General features: G+C 41.1%; 7 protein-coding genes and 2 non-coding genes across 14 annotated transcripts; 4 read left to right on the forward strand and 5 right to left on the reverse strand.

The window, feature by feature from the left end:
• Window positions 1–480: 480 nt before the first annotated feature.
• On the reverse strand, window positions 481–2,537 carry LOC115770739 (methionine synthase reductase). Its single transcript, XM_030716141.1, has 2 exons — window positions 2,292–2,537; window positions 481–2,241 (listed from the first exon to the last, which is right to left on the reverse strand). Exons 1-2 carry the CDS (start codon window positions 2,415–2,417, stop codon window positions 946–948), a joined length of 1,422 nt encoding a protein of 473 aa, XP_030572001.1. The 5' UTR covers window positions 2,418–2,537; the 3' UTR covers window positions 481–945.
• A 120-nt stretch (window positions 2,538–2,657) lies between these two features.
• Window positions 2,658–3,786, forward strand: LOC115770740 (tetratricopeptide repeat protein 1). Its single transcript, XM_030716142.1, has 2 exons — window positions 2,658–3,385; window positions 3,440–3,786. The coding sequence occupies exons 1-2, from the start codon at window positions 2,820–2,822 to the stop codon at window positions 3,726–3,728; spliced, it is 855 nt and encodes a 284-aa protein (XP_030572002.1). The 5' UTR covers window positions 2,658–2,819; the 3' UTR covers window positions 3,729–3,786.
• Window positions 3,787–3,913: 127 nt separating this feature from the next.
• Window positions 3,914–9,503, forward strand: LOC115770643 (protein CLEC16A homolog). Of its 4 annotated transcripts, XM_030716003.1 has the most exons (14): window positions 3,914–4,081; window positions 4,135–4,392; window positions 4,454–4,593; window positions 4,978–5,126; window positions 5,188–5,330; window positions 5,386–5,472; window positions 5,533–6,326; window positions 6,510–6,512; window positions 6,605–6,721; window positions 7,053–7,514; window positions 7,570–8,122; window positions 8,178–8,396; window positions 8,450–9,261; window positions 9,430–9,503. In XM_030716003.1, exons 2-13 carry the CDS (start codon window positions 4,187–4,189, stop codon window positions 8,772–8,774), a joined length of 3,198 nt encoding a protein of 1,065 aa, XP_030571863.1. In that variant the 5' UTR covers window positions 3,914–4,081; window positions 4,135–4,186; the 3' UTR covers window positions 8,775–9,261; window positions 9,430–9,503. The 4 variants fall into 4 exon arrangements, with proteins under 4 accessions (XP_030571863.1, XP_030571862.1, XP_030571864.1 ...); XM_030716002.1 differs by having other exon boundaries at window positions 3,914–4,392; XM_030716004.1 differs by lacking the exon at window positions 9,430–9,503 and adding an exon at window positions 9,333–9,392 and having other exon boundaries at window positions 3,914–4,392.
• Window positions 9,336–9,861, forward strand: LOC115770644 (28S ribosomal protein S33, mitochondrial). The gene is made up of 2 exons (XM_030716006.1): window positions 9,336–9,532; window positions 9,600–9,861. Exons 1-2 carry the CDS (start codon window positions 9,413–9,415, stop codon window positions 9,819–9,821), a joined length of 342 nt encoding a protein of 113 aa, XP_030571866.1. The 5' UTR covers window positions 9,336–9,412; the 3' UTR covers window positions 9,822–9,861.
• On the reverse strand, window positions 9,813–10,985 carry LOC115770645. Its single transcript, XM_030716007.1, has 4 exons — window positions 10,847–10,985; window positions 10,618–10,785; window positions 10,340–10,560; window positions 9,813–10,251 (listed from the first exon to the last, which is right to left on the reverse strand). Exons 1-4 carry the CDS (start codon window positions 10,953–10,955, stop codon window positions 9,874–9,876), a joined length of 876 nt encoding a protein of 291 aa, XP_030571867.1. The 5' UTR covers window positions 10,956–10,985; the 3' UTR covers window positions 9,813–9,873.
• Window positions 10,986–11,168: 183 nt separating this feature from the next.
• Window positions 11,169–12,804, reverse strand: LOC115770820 (protein farnesyltransferase subunit beta). The gene is made up of 4 exons (XM_030716242.1): window positions 12,630–12,804; window positions 12,301–12,557; window positions 11,568–12,239; window positions 11,169–11,493 (listed from the first exon to the last, which is right to left on the reverse strand). Exons 1-4 carry the CDS (start codon window positions 12,726–12,728, stop codon window positions 11,268–11,270), a joined length of 1,254 nt encoding a protein of 417 aa, XP_030572102.1. The 5' UTR covers window positions 12,729–12,804; the 3' UTR covers window positions 11,169–11,267.
• A 335-nt stretch (window positions 12,805–13,139) lies between these two features.
• On the reverse strand, window positions 13,140–15,109 carry LOC115770725. Of its 3 annotated transcripts, none has more exons than XM_030716125.1 (5): window positions 14,994–15,109; window positions 14,755–14,942; window positions 14,264–14,692; window positions 13,453–13,923; window positions 13,140–13,364 (listed from the first exon to the last, which is right to left on the reverse strand). In XM_030716125.1, exons 1-5 carry the CDS (start codon window positions 15,085–15,087, stop codon window positions 13,179–13,181), a joined length of 1,368 nt encoding a protein of 455 aa, XP_030571985.1. In that variant the 5' UTR covers window positions 15,088–15,109; the 3' UTR covers window positions 13,140–13,178. The 3 variants fall into 3 exon arrangements, with proteins under 3 accessions (XP_030571985.1, XP_030571984.1, XP_030571986.1); XM_030716124.1 differs by having other exon boundaries at window positions 13,141–13,388; XM_030716126.1 differs by having other exon boundaries at window positions 13,282–13,364; window positions 13,430–13,923.
• Trnat-agu lies at window positions 13,993–14,066 on the reverse strand. The gene has a single exon. It is a non-coding gene; the product is annotated as a tRNA-Thr (tRNA).
• Window positions 15,110–21,630: 6,521 nt separating the features above from the next.
• Trnat-agu lies at window positions 21,631–21,704 on the forward strand. The gene has a single exon. It is a non-coding gene; the product is annotated as a tRNA-Thr (tRNA).
• The last annotated feature ends 965 nt before the right edge of the window (window positions 21,705–22,669 follow it).

Below are 22,669 nucleotides of genomic sequence, written 5' to 3' on the forward strand. Positions count from 1 at the left end.
AAACTGTATGTCATCCAGGAAAATTTTTGATAAAATCCTTAATCCGTTATATTAATAACTTATAAAAGCAAGCAAAGATATAGATATATACATTTACATAATATACATTCAAACAATTGGCGCTATTTCAATTTAAATGTAGTTAAAATACACATTATGCATATTACCTACGCTGATTGATATACATAATAATATTAAATAAGTACATACAAATACTTACCGCAGAACTTTACAAATATTGTGTACTTCATCAAAAGGTTTTATTCTTATTATTATTTTTTTGTTTTTATTTTAGTCCGATGATATTGCACATAATTCCACGCAAGCAGTTTTGAATGCATTTCTTTTGCAATTGCTTACCTAAGTCGTAATCGTATATTAAACATTTCATTGAAATACATTATTATAATTATATTTTGCAATTTATTATATATGTATCTTATTTTTAACAATTACGAGCTGATAGTATGCATATATTTAGTTTTAATCTACACACACCCATACACACACCGTCGTTTGAGCGTACGATTATTTACAATTTTATACGCACAACTTGTATGTATTATTTTAGTTTGCACTGTAATTTTTATTTTGTGTTGTTAAATATATCGTTATTTACTTATTCGACCAAAGCATTTTGATCTCTAATTGCTTTTAACTGGCGCTTTTTACTATCAAACTGATCATTAAGACGTCCAGTTTTCTTAGGTAAGTGAAGCGATTTTGGCCCGAAGCATAATTTTGTATGCGTTTTAAAAATTACCAATTACTTTAAAGATATGTATATTAGGTATCTGTTAAACCCCCTTTTAATAATGCAATCCAAACCAATCGCCCGAAGCACCAAGATTCTTTAAATTTTGCATTCGCCTGCGAGCATCATATTTATTTCTTTGCATTTACCATTTGGATTAAAATGCATGTTAAATATAGATCTTACTTATATTATAACCAGATATCCTCGCGATATTTGCCCTTCGCCCGCATCTCCTTGAGCCACTGTGTGGCCTCCGTCTCGTCCAGCTTTAAGCCAAGCTGCAGGCAGCGTCGCAGACCGTCTTCGATGCACTTGGAAATCTTGGCACCGTCGGCGCACACATATAAAACAGTTGTGGGCTGCTGCATCAGTTCCACAAGTTGCTGGGCATCCTGTTCCAGCAATTGCTGCACATATTTTGGCTGCTCTCCTGTGGAGTGTCGGGAATAGCACAGCCGTAGACTCTGTAGGATTGAGGCTTTCTGCCAGGCAAGCAGTTGCTGCTGCTTTAGCAGGGCCTGCGGCGTCTTGGCGCCCACATACAGCCATGTTTGACCTGTCGCTAGCTCCTTATGCAACTGCTTGTGCGCCAGAAAGCCTAGAAAAGGAGCCAAGCCCGTGCCCACAGCTATGAGTATTTGATTGCCACTCAGCTCCTGGTCCGTGTAACGGAATGCATTCTGTTCGCGTGGATAAATGTATAGTTGGACTGGTTGCTGGTTCTCCCGATACAATTCACGCTTGGCCTCCAGCATGCTGGTCGTGACGCCCGCCTTATTCGCGCGTATAGAGTAAATGATGCGCAGCTGCTGCGAGCATTCCAATGGACTGTTGGCTATGGAATACGGGCGTGGCAGCAGGCGTGGCAAATGCTCGACCAGTAAGGCCAGCGTTGGCTGGCAGGTGGTGCATAGCTCCAACAGATCAAACAAGCATAAGCCACGCTCCAAAATGAGTGTCTGATAGTGTGCGGCGCCCTGCTTGGAGGACAGAGTAGCCAGAAAAGAGCGTTCTTTCGAATCGCTGGTGCAGCTCGCTAAAGCGCTAAGGAACTGTTTTTGTGGAACTGCGTGCAGCGACAGACAATGTGTTAGTAACTCGCGTGGCGTCGTTGTTGCTGGTATGTGGCCGGGAACTTTGGCACTCTTCTTGGCGCAGTTCAAGGCAAGGCTTAAATGGCATACGCTGTCCGCCTGCTCGCTCAAATCCAGGCGCTGCAATAGCTGCGCCACAATCTGTGGTGCGTTGCTAGGTAATATGGCCACTGTGTCGCCGGGCGCATAGTCCAATTCACCAAGGGCTGCTGTGTCTAGCGTAAGCTCCACAACACGCTTCGTCTCCGTAGCTGCATCAGCGACCACAAGCACTTGGGCATCAATTATGGTCACTGCTGTAGGCTTGTAAGCACCACGTGCAAAGGGAAATTTCAAGGTATTCCCGCAATTCAGCTGAGCACATGGCTCAAATCGTGCTCTGAGTGAACCCTGCAACATTATTGTTTAAAAAAACTCTTACGAAAATTGTGTGCACTGACCTGCTCTGCGGAGCCAAAGACCACTTCGAGATTGCTTTCCAATGGCTTAGCTGGTACATATTCCGTCAACGTATGTGCGTCAATGTCCACAACAAGTGGCGCATTTTTATGGTCAACGCCAACCATTTCGATGTTTACATATGAATTAGTGTGACCGCACTTAGATTGGTTAAATATGACAAACAGCAGTTAGCGCAACTATTTGGTCAAGGCAAGTGATTTCATATATTAAAAAAAGTATTTTATTGCAATTGGAAATAAATTGAATATTATGAATGTCAGTTCAGACTATTACGGTTTCTTGACAAAACACCAAACAAATTTTCACTTACTGAACATCGTTGTAAATTACTGTCATCTCTTGTTAAGTGCTGCTGTACTATTATAGCATAAATAATGCAACAGTCAGCGTTGTTTGCCAGTGTGTCCACACTGTGAATATTAAAACTAAAACTGCAACGCACAATAACAAATATATTTTGCGATCGAAATTTCGAGTACAAATTGAAGTTAGAACTAGGTAACAACATGGCAGAAAAGAATGTCACCGATGAAGAATTCCAGGATGCGCTCAGCGAGCCAGTGCCGTCCATACAAAAAGTTACAACAAATTCTCCGAAACAAGACAAATTGATTGACGATATTATAGAAAAGAACAGCAAACTATGTCTGGAAGATGATGAAGCTGGCGCCGTGGGTGGCAAAGAAGAGGGCAACAAGGACAACAACGATGACAACGATGAAAATAATAGTGATAGATTAGAATTGATTCATCACGATGAAGAACTTAGCCTGGATGAGCTACAGCTGCGAGAGAAAGACCTCAGCGCCGAGGAGCTGGCCCTAAACAAAGAAAAGGCCGACAAACTGAAACTGGAAGGCAATGAACTCTTCAAAAACGGTCAGGCCGAACGTGCCATTGAGCTCTACACTGACGCCCTGAATATTTGCCCCTCCACGAATAGTAAGGAGCGTGCTGTGCTGTTTGGCAATCGCGCAGCGGCCAAAATGAAGCTGGAAGCCAACAAATCAGCCATTTATGACTGTACGAAGGCAATAGAACTCTATCCGGAATATGTGCGCGCGTTGTTGCGGTAAGTATTTAATTTAACAAGCTAAATAAAAATATTTAAACAAAATGTCCATAGACGTGCGAAGCTGTACGAGCAGGAAGACAGACCGGATGAGGCGCTCACCGATTACAAGCGTGTCTATGAAATTGATCCAGGTCAGCGTGAGGCACGCGAGGCCCAAGTACGTCTGCCTGCCTATATAAATGAGCGCAATGAGAAGCTCAAGACCGAAATGATGTCCAGCTTAAAGGGTTTGGGCGATATGATATTAAAGCCCTTTGGCTTGTCCACCGCAAATTTTCAAATGAAACAGGATCCCAATTCGGGATCGTATTCCATTAATTTTAACCAGAATAATAGTTAGTATGAAAAGCTGTGTCATGTTTGTTAAATTCTCAGAATAAAGTTGCAAATAAAATGGGTATGCATTTTTTGCTCTTCAGCTGTTTGGGTCAGTGTGTACACATATGTAGTGAACTGCAACAGTGTGACCACGCGTTTGAGCAACAGCTGACATTGACACCTGCTGTCGTCTTACAGAAAACGCAAGAAGAAGAATCGTTTGTTGAAAATTAAAATCCTTTTTTTTTGCATATATTTACAAAATTAGTTTCGTTTATGTGACGTGCCACTTGGCAAGCTTACATTATATCGTGGGCTCTCAGTGAGTTCTAGTGCTGGAATTTCCAGCTTCATCGAGTGCTAATGAAATATTTTGTGAGGTCTTTTGTGTTCTGACTAAAATGGTTATAGACTAATTCTATTATTAGCATTGAGAGTACCCAGTCGCAATTGGGACAGAGTGTTTTTAATACTCGCATAATGTTTCGAAGTCGTAGCTGGTTTGGTGGCCCTTGGGGCGGACGTCCTAAGAATCGACTGTCATTGGAGCACCTAAAGTACCTGTACAGTATTTTGGAAAAAAACACAACGGTATCGGAGAGCAACCGCGGTCTGCTGGTTGAATCATTGCGCTGCATTGCCGAGATTCTTATCTGGGGCGATCAACATGACTCCCTTGTGTTCGAGTAAGTGTTGCGGCTTACAGTGTAATATAATTATGAGGCATTCCTATTTCTGTTCTTACAGCTTCTTTTTGGAGAAGAACATGCTCTCATACTTTTTGCACATTATGCGGCAGAAGAGCGGCGGCTCCAGCTATGTTTGCGTACAGTTACTCCAGACACTTAATATTCTCTTTGAGAACATCCGAAATGAGACATCGTTGTGTATGTAAACAATTATTTATAAGAATTACACAGTATATTGCCATCAGTATTGAAAGTATTTTACGATACATCTCTATAATATCCCTTAACCTAATTTTCTGTTGTGAGCAAAGAATATACCGTTATTTGCATGCGTTAACAGTCCTACTATACAACATTCATATAACAGTTCCCTTCTATTATAGCTTTTTACTGTTCTAATTAGAATTACCCATAAATTTGAATCGTTATATTCCAATTCCTTATACCCTTTGTTTTCCGTTTTAAACATCTTTTTATATGATTTATGCAGTTTTTGCTTAGATAAATAGAGTTTTAAAAAACTGACAGTTACAGTTTACGAGATTTGCTGCTAAGAAGGATTTGCAATTATTAATTTTTCAGATTATTTACTAAGTAACAACCATGTGAATTCTATAATGTTGCACAAATTTGACTTTTCCGATGAGGATGTCATGGGCTATTACATACTCTTTCTGAAAACGCTGAGCCTCAAGCTAAACACACACACAATACATTTTTTCTACAATGAGGTGGGTGTTACTGTATAATTAATGCTTAAAGCTGTTAATTTGCTGTGTTTTTTATTATCAGCACACAAATGACTTTCCACTGTACACGGAGGCTATTAAATTCTTTAATCATCCCGAGTCCATGGTGCGCATTGCAGTGCGCACAATTTCCCTGAATGTGTACAAGGTGCAGAATGCGAGCATGTTGCGTTTTATTAGAGACAAGTAAGTGAATAAACCTGAAGGAAGACAATCCATTTAATATTTTTATCTGTACCAGAACGGCGGCGCCCTACTTCAGCAACCTGGTTTGGTTTATTGGCAAGCACATATTGGAGCTGGACACCTGCGTGCGCACAGATATTGAGTGAGGGAGCTATAAATTCATATAATGTTCTTAATTAATAATTCTCCATTCTCCCGCCAGTCACCAATCAAAACAGAAGCTTTCCAATTTGGTCGCCGAGCATCTTGATCATTTACACTATTTGAGTGACATCCTGCTGCTGGACATCACGGATCTGAATGCCGTTCTCACTGAACACTTGCTGCACAAGCTGTTTGTACCCTTGTATATATTCTCGTTGACGCCAGCGCCGCCGCCGCCCTCGTTGGCATTGGTCACGCAGAATTTGGCGGCTGTGCTGAATCGCAATGTGGACATAGACATTCAGGAAATGCATAATCCGCGTGTTAGTTCAATTGTGGCGCTATATTTGCTATCGCTCGTGTTTCTGGTTGTCAATCATGCGCCGCTTGTACACGCCCTCGCCTGGGTCATTCTAAATGGTGACCATAGCGTTTTCAAAGAAGGCGCTGCCGAAATACTCAACTCCTATACGGAACATCGCGAAGTGGTGGTGCCTGGTTTTGGTGAGCCGCACGAGAGTCTCGAACAGGCATTGGACACGGTTATAGGCCATACGGCAAACTACAGCGGCGATGCAGCTAGCGAGGACAGCGGCGTGGAGTCAACAGCTGCGACGACCACAACGCCCACAAGCAGGCACATAGAAACTGTTGCTGAGGCTGCAGCCACTAGGTTGCGCAACATAACCGACGAGGAGAAACAGATGCTGCAGCAGTCCACATCGACGCAGGCTTTCACTGAGCTAGCCAAGCCTTTTCTGGACACCGTGTTACAGGCACTCGATTGCACAGAGAATGATTATCTGGCCCTATTATCACTCTGCCTCATATACGCCATGTCCCACAATCGAGGTAAGTTTGACTGTGACCAAGTATATAGAGATTCAGCTACACATCAGCTGCTCCGGTTCTCATCTAACTTTGCCTCTCTCACCTCTCTCTGCTCTTTGCAATGCTCATTTCACTGCTTTTTTTGTGTGGTGTGAAAAAAAATGATTCACAATAATGTATACACAATATGGCACTCTGTACCAGATGGTATGTAACTTGTTCATTCCCCCATACTAATGTGTCCCTAGGAGCTGTACCACAACTTGCTTATAAGTAACTCTTCTCGTTTCTGTTCACAGGCATGAAGAACGAATGGTTCGAGCAGGTGCTCTCCAAGTCCATGCGTGGCTCTTTTAGCTATAAGACTGCGCTAATTGAGCATCTGCTTAATATCATCACTCATTCCAGCCTACCATGTAAGTAAAGCACTAGTACCCTTTCGGGTATATTTTCCATTATTGTATCATTTTCGTAAACGTTTTATTTTTCAATTGGGTTGAATTAGGTCTTATATTTTATAAGTTATGGACTGTCCGATTACCTAGATCTCTTCCTTGCATACTCATTATTAATTGTTAAATTCGCAAAATTATTTTTTTAAGTTAAAAAGTTCCAGCTTAGTTTTTTATTCTCATTCCTACTGCATCAAGACTATCCGAAAGACCATAATCACACAATCTTCATTACAAAACGTACATGAACGTTTATTATCGAATTGTATTAATTGTTCTTCATCTTCATGTGCAGCCAGTCGCATACGTTTGATCACAGTTGAGATAGCCTTGGAGCTGCTGCTGACTTTCACCAAGCCGGTTGCGGATGAGGCGCCCTGCATAACGGCCACGCAGCAGGGTTTGCTCTTCAGTGCCCGCAATCAGTCGATGGTTGTGCTGCGAAACTTTTACAAATCGGAGGACATATTCCTAGATCTGTTCGAGGATGAGTACAATGAGATGTGCAAGGCACAGCTAAATGTGGAGTTTCTTTGTATGGACTCGAACATTCTGCTGCCGCCAACGGGCACGCCTTTAACAGGCATTGGCTTTACCCGGCGCCTGCCGTGCGGTGAGGTGGAGAAGGCTCGACGCGCCATTCGCGTATACTTCCTGTTGCGTCGCACGTGCCAAAAGTTCTTGAATGAGAAGGAATCGCTTCTGCCGCTGACGAACGTAGTAAATCTGGTGCAGGTGGAGAATGTGCTCGATCTGAGTAAGTTTTGATGAAAATGTCTGCTAGCAAATTATAATCAATGTACTCCTGGTAGACAACAGCGACCTAATTGCCTGCACTGTTGTGTCAAAGGAAAATGCTAAGCAGCGGCGTTTCCTGGTCATTGATGCACTGCAACTCATACTCGTGGAGCCCGATGCCAAGCTGTTGGGCTGGGGCGTGGCCAAATTTGTGGGCTTTCTCCAAGATGTGGAGGTGCAGGGTGACAAGGATGATTCACGCTGCCTGCACATTACAGTGCATCGCGGCGGCGTCACCCATAATCGCACGCCGCAGCTCTCTGCCAAATTTTTGTTCGACGATCATATACGGTGCATGGCGGCCAAACAGCGTCTGACAAAGGGTCGCAGCAAGGCGCGTCAGAAGAAAATGTATCAAATAGCACAGCTTATTGAAATTCCCGGCCAGCTGGACTCGCCGCTGTTTCCAGTGTGTGGCACCTCAACAAGTTGTGGCAATACGCGCCTGGCGCAAAAGGGTGCCAATTTGACAGCGAGTCGAGTGCCAGGCTTTGCGGCAGTGCTGCGTGGTAACAACAGCGCCGGCATAAGTCGCACGCAGATGGCGCAGAATCGCTCCCTAGAGGGGTAAATCCGATATGAATATATTTATATAGTTATATATGTATATATTCAATTTAAGCATACGGAATGAAAGCGGCAGCCGCTCACGACGACGAAGTCCCAATGCCGGCTCCAGTTCATCATTGTCGCAGCGGCTGGGAAACACAGCTCTGGATCGCGATCGTTCACCTAGTGTCAGTGGCGGCAGCCACAGCTCCTCCCAGTCTAGAGAAAACTCACAGGCGCGCGGCTCCGGTAATCGCTCCCGTGAGAGCAGTCCGCGTATGCCAAGACCACGGTGCGTTTAATTCAAGAGATTTTATTATGATAACTTACATCTTTGCTTTGCAGTTCAGAGGAAATCCCTTTAGAGGATTTTCAACATTCACGCAATAATAGTCCACACTCGCGCAGCGCTGTGGGCAATGCATCTCCATCCTCTCGTTCGCATACGCCCTCTCGCGTGCTGCATGTAGATCAAGTATCGGTGCACAGCGGTTCGCCACGGGAACCGTCGTATCTGGGCACGAATGCTCTATTAAGCCAACTGAATGGTGGCGTAACCATTGCCAGAGAAGTGCTCCCGGCACAAAGCTCCGAGGAAACGTCCTTTATAGGCAATGATGTTGATGTTGAGAACAGACGAAAGGGCCGAAGCAACATTGAAACGGTTTAAAAACAATTTAAGTGGTGTGACAACATTGTAATCTACTGTGCATAATAGAGAGGTAAATTGTCGCTGCAATTTTCAATTCCATTTACTGTTACTTTTAGCTTTCATTTAGAAATAAACGTTGATTTGACGAATTTGAAATGTCAGGCTGAAGTGAAAAAGTCAACAAAAATACAGGGTGTTTGATGACTTTTTCATTTTTAAAGCCCATGCATTATTCATTACTCAATCAAAACAATACTTTTTTTTGAGCGTTTTCGATCTATTAAAAAAACTGAATTGCCTTTAACTTATTCGCATTTGTCGGTTTTTTTTTGTAAACTTCCAATTTGCAAAAAGTTACTAAAATAAAGGAATGTGGAGTTTGCTCTAAAATTCTTGCTTAACATTACATCCTCCTAAAAGGGAATTTCCTCTGGCATATTAATGGATGGAAAATCTTTTAACATCGATAAGTAGTATATCATTCAGTCAGCATTTAAAAATTAAGGTTCGTTAGTGTTAATAGTTGCACGATATGCATATCGATATCGATAACTATAAGTTACCATCACTAATCAGCTGTTTCTTGTTTGTGTGGCGGCTGAGTGACATAACCCCAATTGCTTTATTAATATAAGTAAACTTAAGCTAAATTAAAAATGTCCTACAAATACAGCGAGCTTATTAAGCTCGGGACACAGTACGCACGGCGCATGAATTATCTGTCGAATCGCATATTTGGCGAGGTGGCGCGCACAACAAACGACAAATCTATGAAGGTTTCATACAGCTTTTAAATTTAGTTATTTATGAAATATACATATATTAATGGACTTTTTTGTACAGGTTGTTCGTATGTTCTCAGAGGAGCCCATTCAGAAACGCGACTATGTTGTCAACTGGTATCCGCGACATGTGGAAACTCATTTGCTTATGAAAAATCTGCGCGATTATGGCTTATTTCGTGATGAGCATCAGGACTTTAAGGAGGAAATGAAACGCTTACGCAAGCTGCGTGGAAAAGCGCCGCCCAAGAAGGGCGAGGGCAAACGTGCAACCAAGAAATAGATTGATTAATACATACACAAAAAGTAATTGTAAATTGATTTATTTGCATAAACTAAGGGTCAGCTTTGCGTGTCAGCAATTTGGCATGGCCAGCAAAGACCACATCATCGTGCTGTCTGCACTCGTACTCCACGGTGGCTATTTTACGCGCTTGTAGCAGACGCACAGTCACCAGGGTGTCTGTTTCTATGCGACATGGTTTCAAGAACTTGAAGCTTTGTTCCAACACCACAGTGCCTGGTCCTGGCAATTGTGTGCCTATGATGCCAGCCACAACTGCATTAAGCAGGGCACCATGAACGCGCCGTTCTTCAACGGGCATGTCTTTGCCGTGTATAAAGTTATAGTCTCCAGTAAACTGGGCGAATGTCTCAAGATCCTGCTGAGTGAAGCGTTTTACCACCTGAACCTGTCGCAGTTTGGATTGCGCCTGACTGCACAGTTGACGGCGTAACTGCTGGAACATTGTTTATTTCGGTAACTTCGCTGCGGCTGCCAAAATCTTCCAGAAAAACTACACAAAGCTTGATAACACGTTCGTCGTTGGATTCCTGGCGCCAGTACTGCACGCGCTTCAGCAATGCTGGCGTTATGAGCTGATCCTTGGTACCCAATCCCGCGCTCAGCAGTTGATAGTGTAGTGTTAGGCAGTGCAGCACAATATCAGCGTGCTCTGTGCGCAGGAACAAGCCTCTAATTATAGCTATACGTTCAATTATAAATTTGGCGGCGTTTCTGTCTGTAAATTGAAACAAATTATTAAATACCTTACATATTGACTGTTAAGAAACGTTACCCAAGCAAAAATTACACAACGCCGCTACCGCATGCAGCTGTAGATTGGGGTTCTGCGTATCCAAAGCTGCCACAAATACATCCAACGCTTCGGCTTCGTGCAAATGGGGCCAATTAATCGGATCGTAGGCAAAGTTCGCCAAGTTAGCGGTTACCTGCTCCTGGGCCTCTGTTAGGGATTTATCGATATTGGTATCTGTAATGCCGACGCTAGCGAGTCAAGCGCTTACCGACGTTTGTTGAGATGTAATATTCGTCCACAAGGTGGCCAATATATTCGCGTCGATCTATGCCCTCCGCTGGAGTCTTGCGTTTTAAACGACGATGGCTAGAAAACATCTAGAATGACAACTATGCAACTACTCAATGCAACAGGTAAGTTTAAAATACAAAACTGAGTTGCCATTCGCTTGTAAACGTAGCCATTCAACTCGAGTATTTAATATAACAGCTGCTTCACAGTGAAGAGTATATACTCAGGATATTTTAGTTTTAAGCAGTTATTTAATAAGCTGTAAATAATTAAAACACATTAAGCTATTGATTTTCATTTAGACAAATTTAGTTCGTAGTATGTAGAAATTTATAATATTTTTGATTGCCAACTAAATTTCAACGTTTATGTACATCATTCGGTTCTGCAAATATTCTCTAATTCTCCGTTCGCCAGGTACTATCGTTGCCATCCTTATTGGAATTGTTTGCAAAATAGCTTAAAGCTGCTGCGACTGATTTCGGTGGTATGTTAAACAGTGGATGGGTGGGCAGTAATTCGTTAATAATGTCGCCTAGCACTTGTGGATGCATAGCGGATTCCGAGTGCTGTGCAATTGAAACGCCGCTGAGCGTGTAGCAGGTGTGATATAGATCTTGTGGCCTTTAGGTAAAAGAAAAAGGGATAATCAAATACAGGTGACAGGTGACAGGTTCAGCGTTGGGCTCTTCACTTACTTGCCGGGCTTGTCGATCAGACCTCCATTTGCCTTTTGGCAACATAGCAAAATGTATTCCTGTAGAGCTTCAACATCAAAAAGTGTCTGATCCATGCTTTTGTCCGAGCCAACCAACGTAGCTTGCGTTATTGGAATGGTAGCGCCTACCCAAAACGAGTAGCAACCATCTACTAGTTTATTGGTGCGTCCCTGAAAGCCACCCTCATAGCTCATCTGACGTCGCAGTGTCCATTGCAGCAGCGCTTTCTTGTCACACCTATTTGCCTGGTTGAGCAACGCGAGACTGGCAATGCCACAAAACGTATAGCCACCATGCGCTTCCAAATCAGGCGCGCCACCAAATCCACCCTCATAGGTCTGACAGCTGGCGATCCAGTCAGCGGTGCCCGCAAATAATTCTTTCAGTACCGGCTCAGGGACGTTGGTGAGCTTGGCGCAGGATATGGCACAGTATGCGCCTCGCACGTCCGTCTCACCATCTACGTGCAGGCGATAGGAGCCATCCGCATCGCGCACGCTAAACAGAAATTGAATTAGCGAGTCCCGATCGATGGCGCGATACGCGCTCTGGGTGCCAATGATGCACAAGCTGTTGACGGCAGCATAGGTGGGCGCCAGGTGCGCATATTGACCAGGTCCGCCGCCGAAACCGCCCGTGGGTGCGCGGCATCTGCAAGCATTAAAGTAGAAGCAGTTTATGTCTGGCCACCGCCGGCGTACAATTAACTCACTTGATGAGAAACTGCACAACACTGTCGAGGGTCTGCTCATCGAAGGTGAAGCTTAGCAGTTGCGCCGACTGCAGTATCCAGTAGATACACCAGGGACGACTGCTATCCAAGCACTCGTAGTTCGATGGCAGATTGCGCAGCATCAGATCCAAATACTGTTGGTGCTGTATGCGGTTTAGCTGAGTCACGCGAGGATTGAGGAATTGTGTCTGCTCGAAGCGGTCATAGCACTTCTCAACCGAATCCTCAGTTTTTTGCTAAACGCGAAACGAAAATCGTTTTTGCTCTCTGTTGTTTATAAGCCATCAGCACGAACGTTGATTACTCACCTGCTCCCTGGATGTTGTTGTGGATACCTTTTCGTCATCGAATTTAAGGTTCTTAAGCTCTGTAAAGTTGCGGAATATAAGCTCGTCCGATGACCACATGGTTTTGGTGTCCAAATAAAAAATTTAATCAATTTGAATTGAAAATTGTGCTTGTTGTATCAAATCGTTCGGAAAATGTTCGATCGAACGACTTAATAAAATGAACAAATGAACTAGATCACAGTCGGGTTCGTTAAATTAGAAGAACATATGTTTTTGGCGTCTAGCATATCCAGATGCAGATACTATTGAATCAAACATTAATGCCTAATCAAAATTGTTGAGCACTTTGTTTTAAAGGCGAAGTAACAAGAAGTTGCCTCTATGGAACAATATTCGTCGAAATATCCGATTATTATTTATCGAATCAATCAAAAGAGTTCTTTGTACAAATGAACCTTCTCAGGTTTAAAATTTGAGACCGCGTTTGTATATTTTTTAAATAAAATTCAGAGAAGAAACAAATAAACATTAAATACAATTAGCTAAGCTGAATACATAAATAACATTTCATTTTAATTGTGACATTAAACTAGCTGAGGTCATAATCTCATGTTGGACACGTCTGTGACGAGGCGTCAGTTTCTTGCCTAAGTGACTGCCGGTGACTTTATTCGGTTGTAGTTCGGCTAAAACCTCCAGAAATCCGTAGACAGTCGTACATACCACTGCGTAGGTGAAAAAAGTGACGACGATCTGAAATATAATGACCAATGAGATCTGAAACAATTACTGATTATCAATTGCTGCTACTGATATACCTAATTGATTAACATGAACTCACAATGAGCAGCATTTCCATAGTCATAATAAACCACTCTATTGCACTATATGCAGCCAATTTGTGCACTAAAGTAATTGTTCCCGACGTGACCTTGGTGGGCCTCTCCTTGTGATTTGGTAATGAATAGCTGTCACTCTTTTCATCACTGCTACTACTATCAGCTTCTTCTCCTGTACTGTTATCGTCACTGTTCCTTTTATGATGTGTGTTCTCCAAATCACTTTCTTTATTTAGTGGCACATACCAATCATAATAGAAGCTTCGCAATATAGAGGTGCCTGTTGATTTTTTCTTTAATTTTTTGGTTTGTGAGGATTCTTTGTAGTCTTGCGTTGATGTGTCTATATCTTTTAGATGCTGAAAACAATTGTTGAAGTCAACAAGGGATAATTTGGCAGCAAAGTTGCATTCCTTTAACATTTGTCTTGGCTTTTGCTTGTTGAGTTCAGTTTTCTTTTCAGTTGATTGAAGCTATTAAAAAATAAAAAAATATTTAAAAATAAATTCAGGACGCAACACAACTACAATTGTATGTCCCATAGGCCCCGGCGAGATTCGAACTCACGATCTCCTGTTTACTAGACAGGCGCTTTAACCAACTAAGCCACGGCGCCATTTGCGCATGACCGAAAATTTTTAGTATGTAAGCAAAGCATTGCATAGCGAAGGCTATGTATACATATTGATTCTTAAGTTAAGTTGGCTGCACATTTTAATTTATATGATAAACGACAGATGGTGCTAGTATCAGTTTAAATGTTAAGTAGGTTTATGTATTTTCATAGATGGCGCTAAATATTTTTTCACTCACGGTTTTCTTTCTCACGTAAGGCTGCAGCTCCAGCAAGTTATTATCGAATTTTCCCTGCTTTAGCTGCTCTATTTCCTCATCAGTTATGAAATTGTTCATATCCATACACTCATTAGCATAGAAGTCATATATCACGCCCTCTCCAAAACAGGACGGCACCGGTTCACACTCCCCCGACGTGCGATTGTAAAAGCTGCGCTTGCCAAAATATCGCTCCTCACAGTTAAGGGGCGTGCAATTGCGTAAATAGTTCTTATCCCAGTTCTTGCAGTCGGTAAAATCCTTGAGACGTCGCAGGGAATGATTACTCGGATCCAAGGTTTCAAAGCGTGTATCAAAGTATAAAATTTGATTCGTTTTGATCACCTCGTTCAGGTGATTCGTGCTGCTGATGACTATGGGACAGCTGCCAACTCGATTGTAAAGGGACTACAATAAAAGTTAATGTTATAAAACGTACACAGAATGAGCTTAGGTACCTGCTAACTGACCACAGTGGGCCACACTAGGGAGACGGTGACGCTACTCCCTGGTTCAATCGCGCCAAAGTCGCCGCCAAAAATGGTGCCTGCCTTGACCTGCTTGCCGTTGGTCAAATTCAATGTACAGACGCCATTTGAGTTCACGGTAAACTCCAGCATTTCCGATTTTTCCCTTTTTTGATTGGAAACAGTCAGATCTGATGAGGCGTACATTTTAAGCTGCTCGAGCTGTGCATTCTCTGGCTTACCGAAGATGAGGCCTATATCATTCTCTCGGGGCACGCGCATGATAACGCGCGACACGCTGCACGTCGGGTAGATGCTGGGTATATTCAGTGTCATGAGGTACAGCAGCAGCTGTTGTAACATTTTTAACGAGGCCTACGATATAATAAAATAAAAAACAAGTAGGAGTGCTCCAGTTGAGAGTGCCCAACCAGGAGATACCCTGTACCTAGTGCCCAGCCATGGTAACAAATATCTGTCCCGCACAATGGAAAATGCATATATCTATATGCCTGGTGGATATGCCCTGCAATATGCCCTTTTGTAGCACATTTCAATACAGGTCATACTGTATTCACTTCATTCAGAACATGTTAAATACTTTCCAAGGAGTTAAGGGGATAACATGCATGCCCTGTCTTTCAGTTTTAAATAAAAAACGCTAATGTCCTGCTGTTTAATTAAGTGTAATTTTAGTGCGCGTCAAGCAACCCCTTTAACTACCCTATAGACATACCTTGTATACATATATATGATATCATTTGCAAAGGGTTCGCATCCATTGCAATTTATGTTTTAATCATCAAATGCGACCCAATTGATCAACGTTGTTGCCATTAATTTATGCGGCGGAACATTGTTTTGAAGTAACTGAGGAACCCGAGAGCTGGAGACCTGGAGACTGTCTCAACTGAAGCAACTGCGACAGGTGACACTTTCTGTGTTGCATATTCATTGACTCAAAACGTAATTTTTGCCAGAAATTGCAAGAAACAAAAAAAAGAAAAATAAAATTAATTTGACAGGAAATAATTAATTTGGGCGCTTTCGTAGAGCTGCGATGAAAGAAGTGCTGCCAGCGGCCCAATTAAAATTATTTCGCTTTCATTACCCAATGAACCAGACGTAATAATAATAAAAAATAAAAAAGAAAGAAAACCAACAGTCAATACAAAAACCCAAGTAACAACAGACCAAGCTTCGAGTTGAGACTGCAAAAAAACAACTGCCAAAGAAAAAAAGAAGTTTAAATAATGAAATCACTTCGCACCATCTCGAAATTGCTCATTAACATTTTGTGTTTGCGATATCAACTTGTGAAAATCGCAGACCAGGCCAGCCTCCGGCCAACTCACCAACTTGCATTCGTACTCACAGTGAAGCTACGTTTATGCGACGCATATTACAATAATGATTTTCTTGTTATACCCAAAAAGGTTCCCATCTTAGCTAATAAATACATTGACATTTAGTTCAATTAAAAGACTTTTGGTTAATCTGCATGTTAAAATGAGACAGATACTAAGTTGAACTGCTAGGTATTTGTTTGGCGATTAGAAAATGTTTACAGGCCCTGCCTGAAGTTTTGCCAACCTAGCTAACTTGCCAATGTCCCAAGTCTATGTGTTTATTTTACAATTTCTGGGACTGTGAATGCTAAATAAAATGTATGAGCTCATGTCCACTAACATGAGCTTTACCAGGAACTTAGTAGCAAGATGATGCATATATATATTTTTAAATTGAATTTCCTGAAAGGTATTCCACATATAAACCTATGTACAGAATGTTGCTTGTATTATAAAGATATCAAGTGCTGCCAGTTGTTTATGCCAATAATAATCCATAATCCAATTCGACTTTATATCTTAGATACTGTGCAAGATTTTAAACTTTTGCACCATTTTGATATTTCTTATTCAATAGATCTGGCAGCATTCTGCGTGCAATAAGTTGACTGCGAATGAATGATTCATGAATTCTAGTTGAATTTCTGCCATTTCAATAACATAATCACAGATTATACCTAGATTCGATTGCTATAAGCTCAGAAAGCCGAGTTATTTGTTAATTGTGTTTAGCTAACGCATAAACGTGGTTGGCAAGATCAACAAAGACTTGGCCAGCTACAGAGGCAGACTCTAAGGCAGCTACTTGGCTTTTATTTATTATGCCAAGTTGTTGTTGTTGTTGTTGTTGTTGCTGTGGTCTCTTCACTGTTAGCTGCAGTTGCCTGGCTTATTAGTTGGGTCAGCTTTTGGCTTTTGAGGTGTGAAACTGACGACACCCGCCCCCGCTGAGTACATGTGCAGATATGTTTGTTGGTCTCTGACAGTTGCCCTCTGCCTTGTTTACGGGTCGTGATTTGTCTCCAACTCTGACTCTGACTTCGTCTCTGGCAATTCTTGTAAAGGTCGTTTCCTCGCTTTACTCAATGAAAATTGCCAGAAGACAGCAGACTCTGGACTGGACCCCGAACAGTGTCCTCGACTGAAGATAAGCCCAGGCTGGAGGACGTGTATTTCAGTAGCCATTCGATTTATGTTAAATAAGCTGGACGCGAGCGCTGTTTGTTGTAAAATACCAATTGCTGTGCCTGCATTCGCGTTGTGATTCACGTTCCTGTTGCCTGTTCTTGCTTGAAGAAAACTGAAACATGTCGATTGCAACCGACTGCGCTATACTCTGTTTGCACTCTGGAAACAGCTGAAATCTGTTTAAAAGCGTCTTCTCGTGGTTTGCGGACTCTGAAACTGTAATCGCTAAGCAGGGATATTCAAACTGTGACTTTCGAAAATTTGAATTTTTTAATTTGCGGACGTAATATTCTTCGTTCGATCTTACGAGGAGCTCGTCAGAATTGGCTGCTGTGGAAGGTATACATGTGTAGGAGATTTAGACGGACAAGCGGACGGGTATTCTAAAAACCCAACCTACCTCTTCCACTTAGCGAACAGAGTATTAAAAGAGAAACGCAAGCAGAAGAAAGACAAAAAAATCATTGGCACTGCATCAGATTTCTTAATTTAATTGGCTTTATGCAAGAAATTCTTTGACCAGGGTTTGCTCTAAGGCTGGCTTTTATAGACAAGCTGTCTGGCCAGGTGCCTGGTAACACAGCTACACACCTGTGTGTGTGTGTGTGTGTGTGTATGTGCAGATCGCTCAAAGCAAAACAAACGAAGCAGCAGCAGCTTTTCGGATAGCATCTTTTTGGTCTCCGCAACGTGGGAAATGCTGCGTTGGACGCTTCTTAACCCAGTTCTTAAAAAGGAAAAACTTTTAAATAAATAATCAATAAAAAATGCTGCAAATAAAAGTTATTTTCATAAAACAAGAAATAATAATAATCAGCGGCAAATGCAGCTCGTAATTGCAAGCTATGCACTGCAATAGAGCGAATAAAAAAATTGGCTAAAATCATATAGACAGAATGGTGGGCTCGACTAAGAAATACCCTATACCCTAAAGTACACTTAAACGTATGGCTATTGTTGGCGCGACTATAATATACACTGTAAAAAACCCGTTTTCCTATTCGTATATCATGTATAAAAGTGCATCATCCAAACTTTAGAGTTCTAGTTCCTATAGTATTTGCGATGACTTCGATAGATAGATTGATATATGGGTAGATAGAAAGATACAGCTAGATAGAATCGTTTGAATAATCTGATTACGAATAAGTATGCTTTGTAAATTTGAAGCTACCTTTTACTACCCCAGCATAAACATGTTACCCAATTCATACTACCTCCGATCTACAACTTCTTAGACTGTAGGGTATATAAAGAAAAAAGAAATGAAAATCGTTCAAGTTTTCCATCATCGCGTGCAGTGGCTGCATTTTAGGAACAATTGCAGCGCATTTAAGCATAAATGCAGGCGAAAAGTTCAGACCGAGTCGACAGTGAATAAGTGAATGAGTGAATGGGTGTTTGAGTGTTTGAGTGTTGGCTGTGAGTGTGAGTGTGCGACACTTAATCATCAGCGTGAAATGAGGCACAAGAAATGCGGCTGCGGCTGTGCCTGTGCCTGTGGCCAAAACTCTAAGTCCTCTATATATATTATATACACATTCATATATATATATGTATATAATTAAGTCATAAATTCAGTTTTTATGATTTTCCACAAAGTTATGAATTTATGGCAAGCGCTGCAACAAGGTAAACGAGCAAAAACTCAAGACGCCCCTTAACTCTCACACACACCACAAGCCACACACACAGAAACATACACAAACACAATAATTTGCGAAAAAAAAGAAACGGAAGTGCATTTAAATGCGCGCGCATGCGAAATGGCCGCGGTTCGGGGGGGACAAGCAGGGGGCTTGGGCTAGGGCTTTCTTTTAGTTTTTTCTGTGAGCTGCACCAATCCGCTGACGACGCCATGTTGCCTATAAATGTCGAGCGTTTTTCCAGCCAACCTGTCGTAAATTTAACGCTTTCGGGGATGTCTTGCGGAGAGGGCAGGGGAAACTCTATAAAATTTAAATATTTATTATACTCTATATTTTCTAGTTCTTGTTCTTGTGCTTGTGCTCGGCAATTCGTTATGCAAATTGCTGTTGCTGCTTGCCAAAAACAAAAACCGAGAACAGCCTTCAATGTAAAATACACAAATTTGTTGCATTAATTGCACTAAATTGAGATGGTTCCTATAGGGAAGGTACCTTCAGGTAAACTCCAGTTCCCTATAGAGATGGACGCGTGCCGAAAATGTGGCAATTGCCCAAATGCAGATCAATTAAATTCGATCTAAATGATATATTTACTTTGGTATGTTTTATTAAGCATTAAAGGTCGTTTTCAAATATATCAAGTTCAATATCTCAAACCTCAGCCAGCAGGATGACTTTTTCAAAGTTTAAGGTCTGCTTACATTCCTATTTTTATTAAAATATATATGCATGTTTTATATAGTTCATATCGTAAACAATTTCTATTAAAGTAGCTTAAGATAGCTTTATTGCTTGTGATTAAAGTTTTGTTTTTACGAAAATGTGGTATCGTACGCTTTGGTCGTGTTTTTAGTGCCTTTTCGCGTTTACCATCTCTAGCACGCGCACGGGTCAAGCACGAAAATATAATTTAAGATGACAAACTGTTTGCGTTGCATCGTAAAGCATGGACTACCCCTATCGTGGCTATCGTGGCAGCTATCTCCCGTTGACGGTCTACCCCCTCGCTGTCCGTGGTGCCACGCACAATTAGCATAATCGCTCCTAAAATTGCAAGTTGAGCCAAAGACCCCGCGCATATCGGACATTGTTAATCGCGGCCGTGTTCGAATAGGGCTGCCTCTTGGAGTGGGGACTCAGAATGCCCCAGACTTAAATTGAATACTATAATTACGGGCAATTAGGTAAAATGCTCGTGAGTGCTCGTGTCATGGCTGCTTCCTAATGCGAAAATAACGTCATTAATTTTTGGCGTCCCAGAGATAAAGTCGCGAGCCAGTCGAACCGATCCATTCGTAGCGCAAATGTGTCCTAGTCCTGTTTCGAGACCTGGGGCACATGCCACACGTCATAAAAGTGCATGCATTGAGCAGGGGATAAAGGACATGCTGCCAAATGGGGCAGGTGCAAGCCGCACTTGCATCGTCGCGAGCTGCATTAAAAACTTTTTATGCGGAAAAATCTTTTGGGGTGCCGCGAAGGACGCACGACTTTTGTACCTACTTTGGCATTGGATGCAATTAACTTGCAACGTGCTGCAGCTGCCACACCCATACCCTCCTCGCACCTCACCGCTCGTCCTGCGCCCCACTCCCAGTTTCGTGTAATAATCCGCTATGCGGCTTAGCCCGCGAGCCGTGGCAATTAAATGCGATTAAATCGCAAGCGCAAACTCTTCAACTTCAAATGAAATGCCAGAAAAGCACTCGTAATTATATTTGAAAATGTGCATAAAAACAACGACAATAAAAAATATGGCAACAACAGCAGCAACAGCAACAACTAAGTGCAATTTGCATAAATATTTGTAGCAAAAGAACAGCAACAATCTCACAAACTAGTAAAAGTCTTGTAGTTGAAAGCGCTTGATCAGCAAATACCCTGTAAGTAGCTCAGGCGAAATCAATTTAGTGTTTATTTGCAACAAATTCAATTTAAAACATGCTGGATTTTAAACATTTGGATAATAAAAATGCTTTTGCTAAAGTAAGCACCAAAAAAATAAGATGGAGTAAATGTCATATTTATAAAATTTATAATTTAAAATGGAAAATGGGCAAACTTTGAATGATATTAACGCGATTCGACTGGCGGATACCTGCGAAAATACTTCTAATAACATATGTATAAACTGATATATAATAATCATTTTGCCTCTTTCATACAAGTGCACAACTCGATTATGCTCCATTTCCAGCTGTTAAGTGTCTACAGGGTATTAGCTAGCAACCGAAGGCAGCAATGGCGAGGCATAAATTACACTCATGGCAAGGCAACGAGGTTGTGCGGCTTATCTGAAAGGCGAAATTAGCTGATAATATGCAAAACATGGCGAGAAATTGCAGCTTGAGCCAAATTTCAAAATTATTACTTTGCACAACTGCACACACACACACAAACAGACACATACACACATCATAAATTATAGAGAGTCCACTCTTTATAGATATTCAAGACTTATCTAACTGCCAGTTTATTGCTTCTATGTTTACAATTCTCCGAATTTCTTGTATTACTTTAACATCAAGCAATTTTCATTATCTTTCAATATTAATAACGTATTCGTAGCGTTATCTCTTAATTATGTCAAACTGATTGATTTTACATTAGCCCAATTGAATATTTAGTTCTTTAGAATAGTTTCTGAAACATTTGATCTTCAAGTCTGGGCATGTGCGCGTGGAGCACATGTCGGCGCCGTGGCTTAGTTGGTTAAAGCGCCTGTCTAGTAAACAGGAGATCGTGAGTTCGAATCTCGCCGGGGCCTAGTGCTTGTACGAAAGTGGAAGCACTCTTTCAAAGTTTTTTTTATTTAATTTGTTTGTTTATAATTATTGATTTTTTTTTATAGAGATATAAATATGTCTTTAGCAGTGTGCAAATTATTATTATATTATTAGCACATACATAATCTTGTTTAAATATTTTGGTAGTTTAAAATGGAAGATTCAAGCTTAGTGAGTCCTTAATGGGTTATCAAGAATCATTGCTATTCAAGCTATTTTCAAGGAGGTAATCTTGTATTTTTGTAATAATTACTATGTATGTTAGTTTAATTGGTAATTAAATAAATAATTTCATTTTTATTAATGACTAATTATGAGATAAGCCAACTTATTTATTTTACAACTGGTCAGCACTTTCGTACATATTTTTATTAAACTTAAAATTTATGCATTAACTGGCATTTTAGCATAAATTGTTTTTCTGCTTGTGGGTAAAAAATCAATTAAATAATGAGGAAAATATTTGTTCTTTTGAGTGTGATGTGTATGTGTATATAAACGTACACTATTATATATTTTATTTATAAATAAACTCAAGCATTTATATTTGCGTGCGTCGGCAAAGTGTTAATTAAACTTTTCAGCGCCAATGATCAGTGCCTAATGTAAAAGCTTTTATGCGTTGTGTTTGTTGTTGTTCATTTATTCTCTTACTGTTCTCAAGTGTTTTACGTTTAAATACGTCAACTGAGCTTTTGAAGAAGCTTTCAGACTTCTGGTTAGTTTATGTTCATTTTATTATCTCATCAATGGTTATACAAGGAATAAAAAATGTATTTAGAAATTATCCATTATTCAGGAGCCATAACTATAAAATTAACTAACTGACTAACCAACTGACAGATTGCTGAAATTATTACTGAAGTTAGGCAAATTTCATCAATCAGTGTGGAAATATCGCGAAAAACGTTTGTATGAAACCTTTTTATGAGCATCCGATTAACCG

Source organism: Drosophila novamexicana, unplaced genomic scaffold (assembly GCF_003285875.2).
Source record: "Drosophila novamexicana strain 15010-1031.04,08,12 unplaced genomic scaffold, DnovRS2.1 tig00004560-arrow-pilon, whole genome shotgun sequence".
NCBI classification, from domain to species: Eukaryota; Metazoa; Arthropoda; class Insecta; order Diptera; family Drosophilidae; genus Drosophila; species Drosophila novamexicana.

Excerpts from the sequence above, each read along its gene's own strand:
- LOC115770739 (XM_030716141.1), bottom strand. The coding sequence starts at position 2,417 with ATGGTTGGCGTTGACCATAAAAATGCGCCACTTGTTGTGGACATTGAC. Across the intron at positions 2,242-2,291 it reads TCTTTGGCTCCGCAGAGCAG|GGTTCACTCAGAGCACGATT; the intron begins GTCAGTGCACAC and ends ATAATGTTGCAG.
- LOC115770740 (XM_030716142.1), top strand. The coding sequence starts at position 2,820 with ATGGCAGAAAAGAATGTCACCGATGAAGAATTCCAGGATGCGCTCAGC. Across the intron at positions 3,386-3,439 it reads TATGTGCGCGCGTTGTTGCG|ACGTGCGAAGCTGTACGAGC; the intron begins GTAAGTATTTAA and ends AAATGTCCATAG.
- LOC115770643 (XM_030716002.1), top strand. The coding sequence starts at position 4,187 with ATGTTTCGAAGTCGTAGCTGGTTTGGTGGCCCTTGGGGCGGACGTCCT. Across the intron at positions 4,594-4,977 it reads CCGAAATGAGACATCGTTGT|ATTATTTACTAAGTAACAAC; the intron begins GTATGTAAACAA and ends TTAATTTTTCAG. Across the intron at positions 5,331-5,385 it reads TTGCGTTTTATTAGAGACAA|AACGGCGGCGCCCTACTTCA; the intron begins GTAAGTGAATAA and ends TATCTGTACCAG.
- LOC115770644 (XM_030716006.1), top strand. The coding sequence starts at position 9,413 with ATGTCCTACAAATACAGCGAGCTTATTAAGCTCGGGACACAGTACGCA. Across the intron at positions 9,533-9,599 it reads CAAACGACAAATCTATGAAG|GTTGTTCGTATGTTCTCAGA; the intron begins GTTTCATACAGC and ends TTTTTTGTACAG.
- LOC115770645 (XM_030716007.1), bottom strand. The coding sequence starts at position 10,955 with ATGTTTTCTAGCCATCGTCGTTTAAAACGCAAGACTCCAGCGGAGGGC. Across the intron at positions 10,786-10,846 it reads TTACATCTCAACAAACGTCG|AGGCCCAGGAGCAGGTAACC; the intron begins GTAAGCGCTTGA and ends AATCCCTAACAG. Across the intron at positions 10,252-10,339 it reads AACGTGTTATCAAGCTTTGT|GCGCAATCCAAACTGCGACA; the intron begins GTAGTTTTTCTG and ends CTGTGCAGTCAG.
- LOC115770820 (XM_030716242.1), bottom strand. The coding sequence starts at position 12,728 with ATGTGGTCATCGGACGAGCTTATATTCCGCAACTTTACAGAGCTTAAG. Across the intron at positions 12,558-12,629 it reads CAACAACATCCAGGGAGCAG|CAAAAAACTGAGGATTCGGT; the intron begins GTGAGTAATCAA and ends TTTCGCGTTTAG. Across the intron at positions 12,240-12,300 it reads GTTGTGCAGTTTCTCATCAA|ATGCCGCGCACCCACGGGCG; the intron begins GTGAGTTAATTG and ends TAATGCTTGCAG.
- LOC115770725 (XM_030716124.1), bottom strand. The coding sequence starts at position 15,087 with ATGACACTGAATATACCCAGCATCTACCCGACGTGCAGCGTGTCGCGC. Across the intron at positions 14,693-14,754 it reads CCCTAGTGTGGCCCACTGTG|TCCCTTTACAATCGAGTTGG; the intron begins GTCAGTTAGCAG and ends CTTTTATTGTAG. Across the intron at positions 13,389-13,452 it reads CTATGGAAATGCTGCTCATT|ATCTCATTGGTCATTATATT; the intron begins GTGAGTTCATGT and ends TAATTGTTTCAG.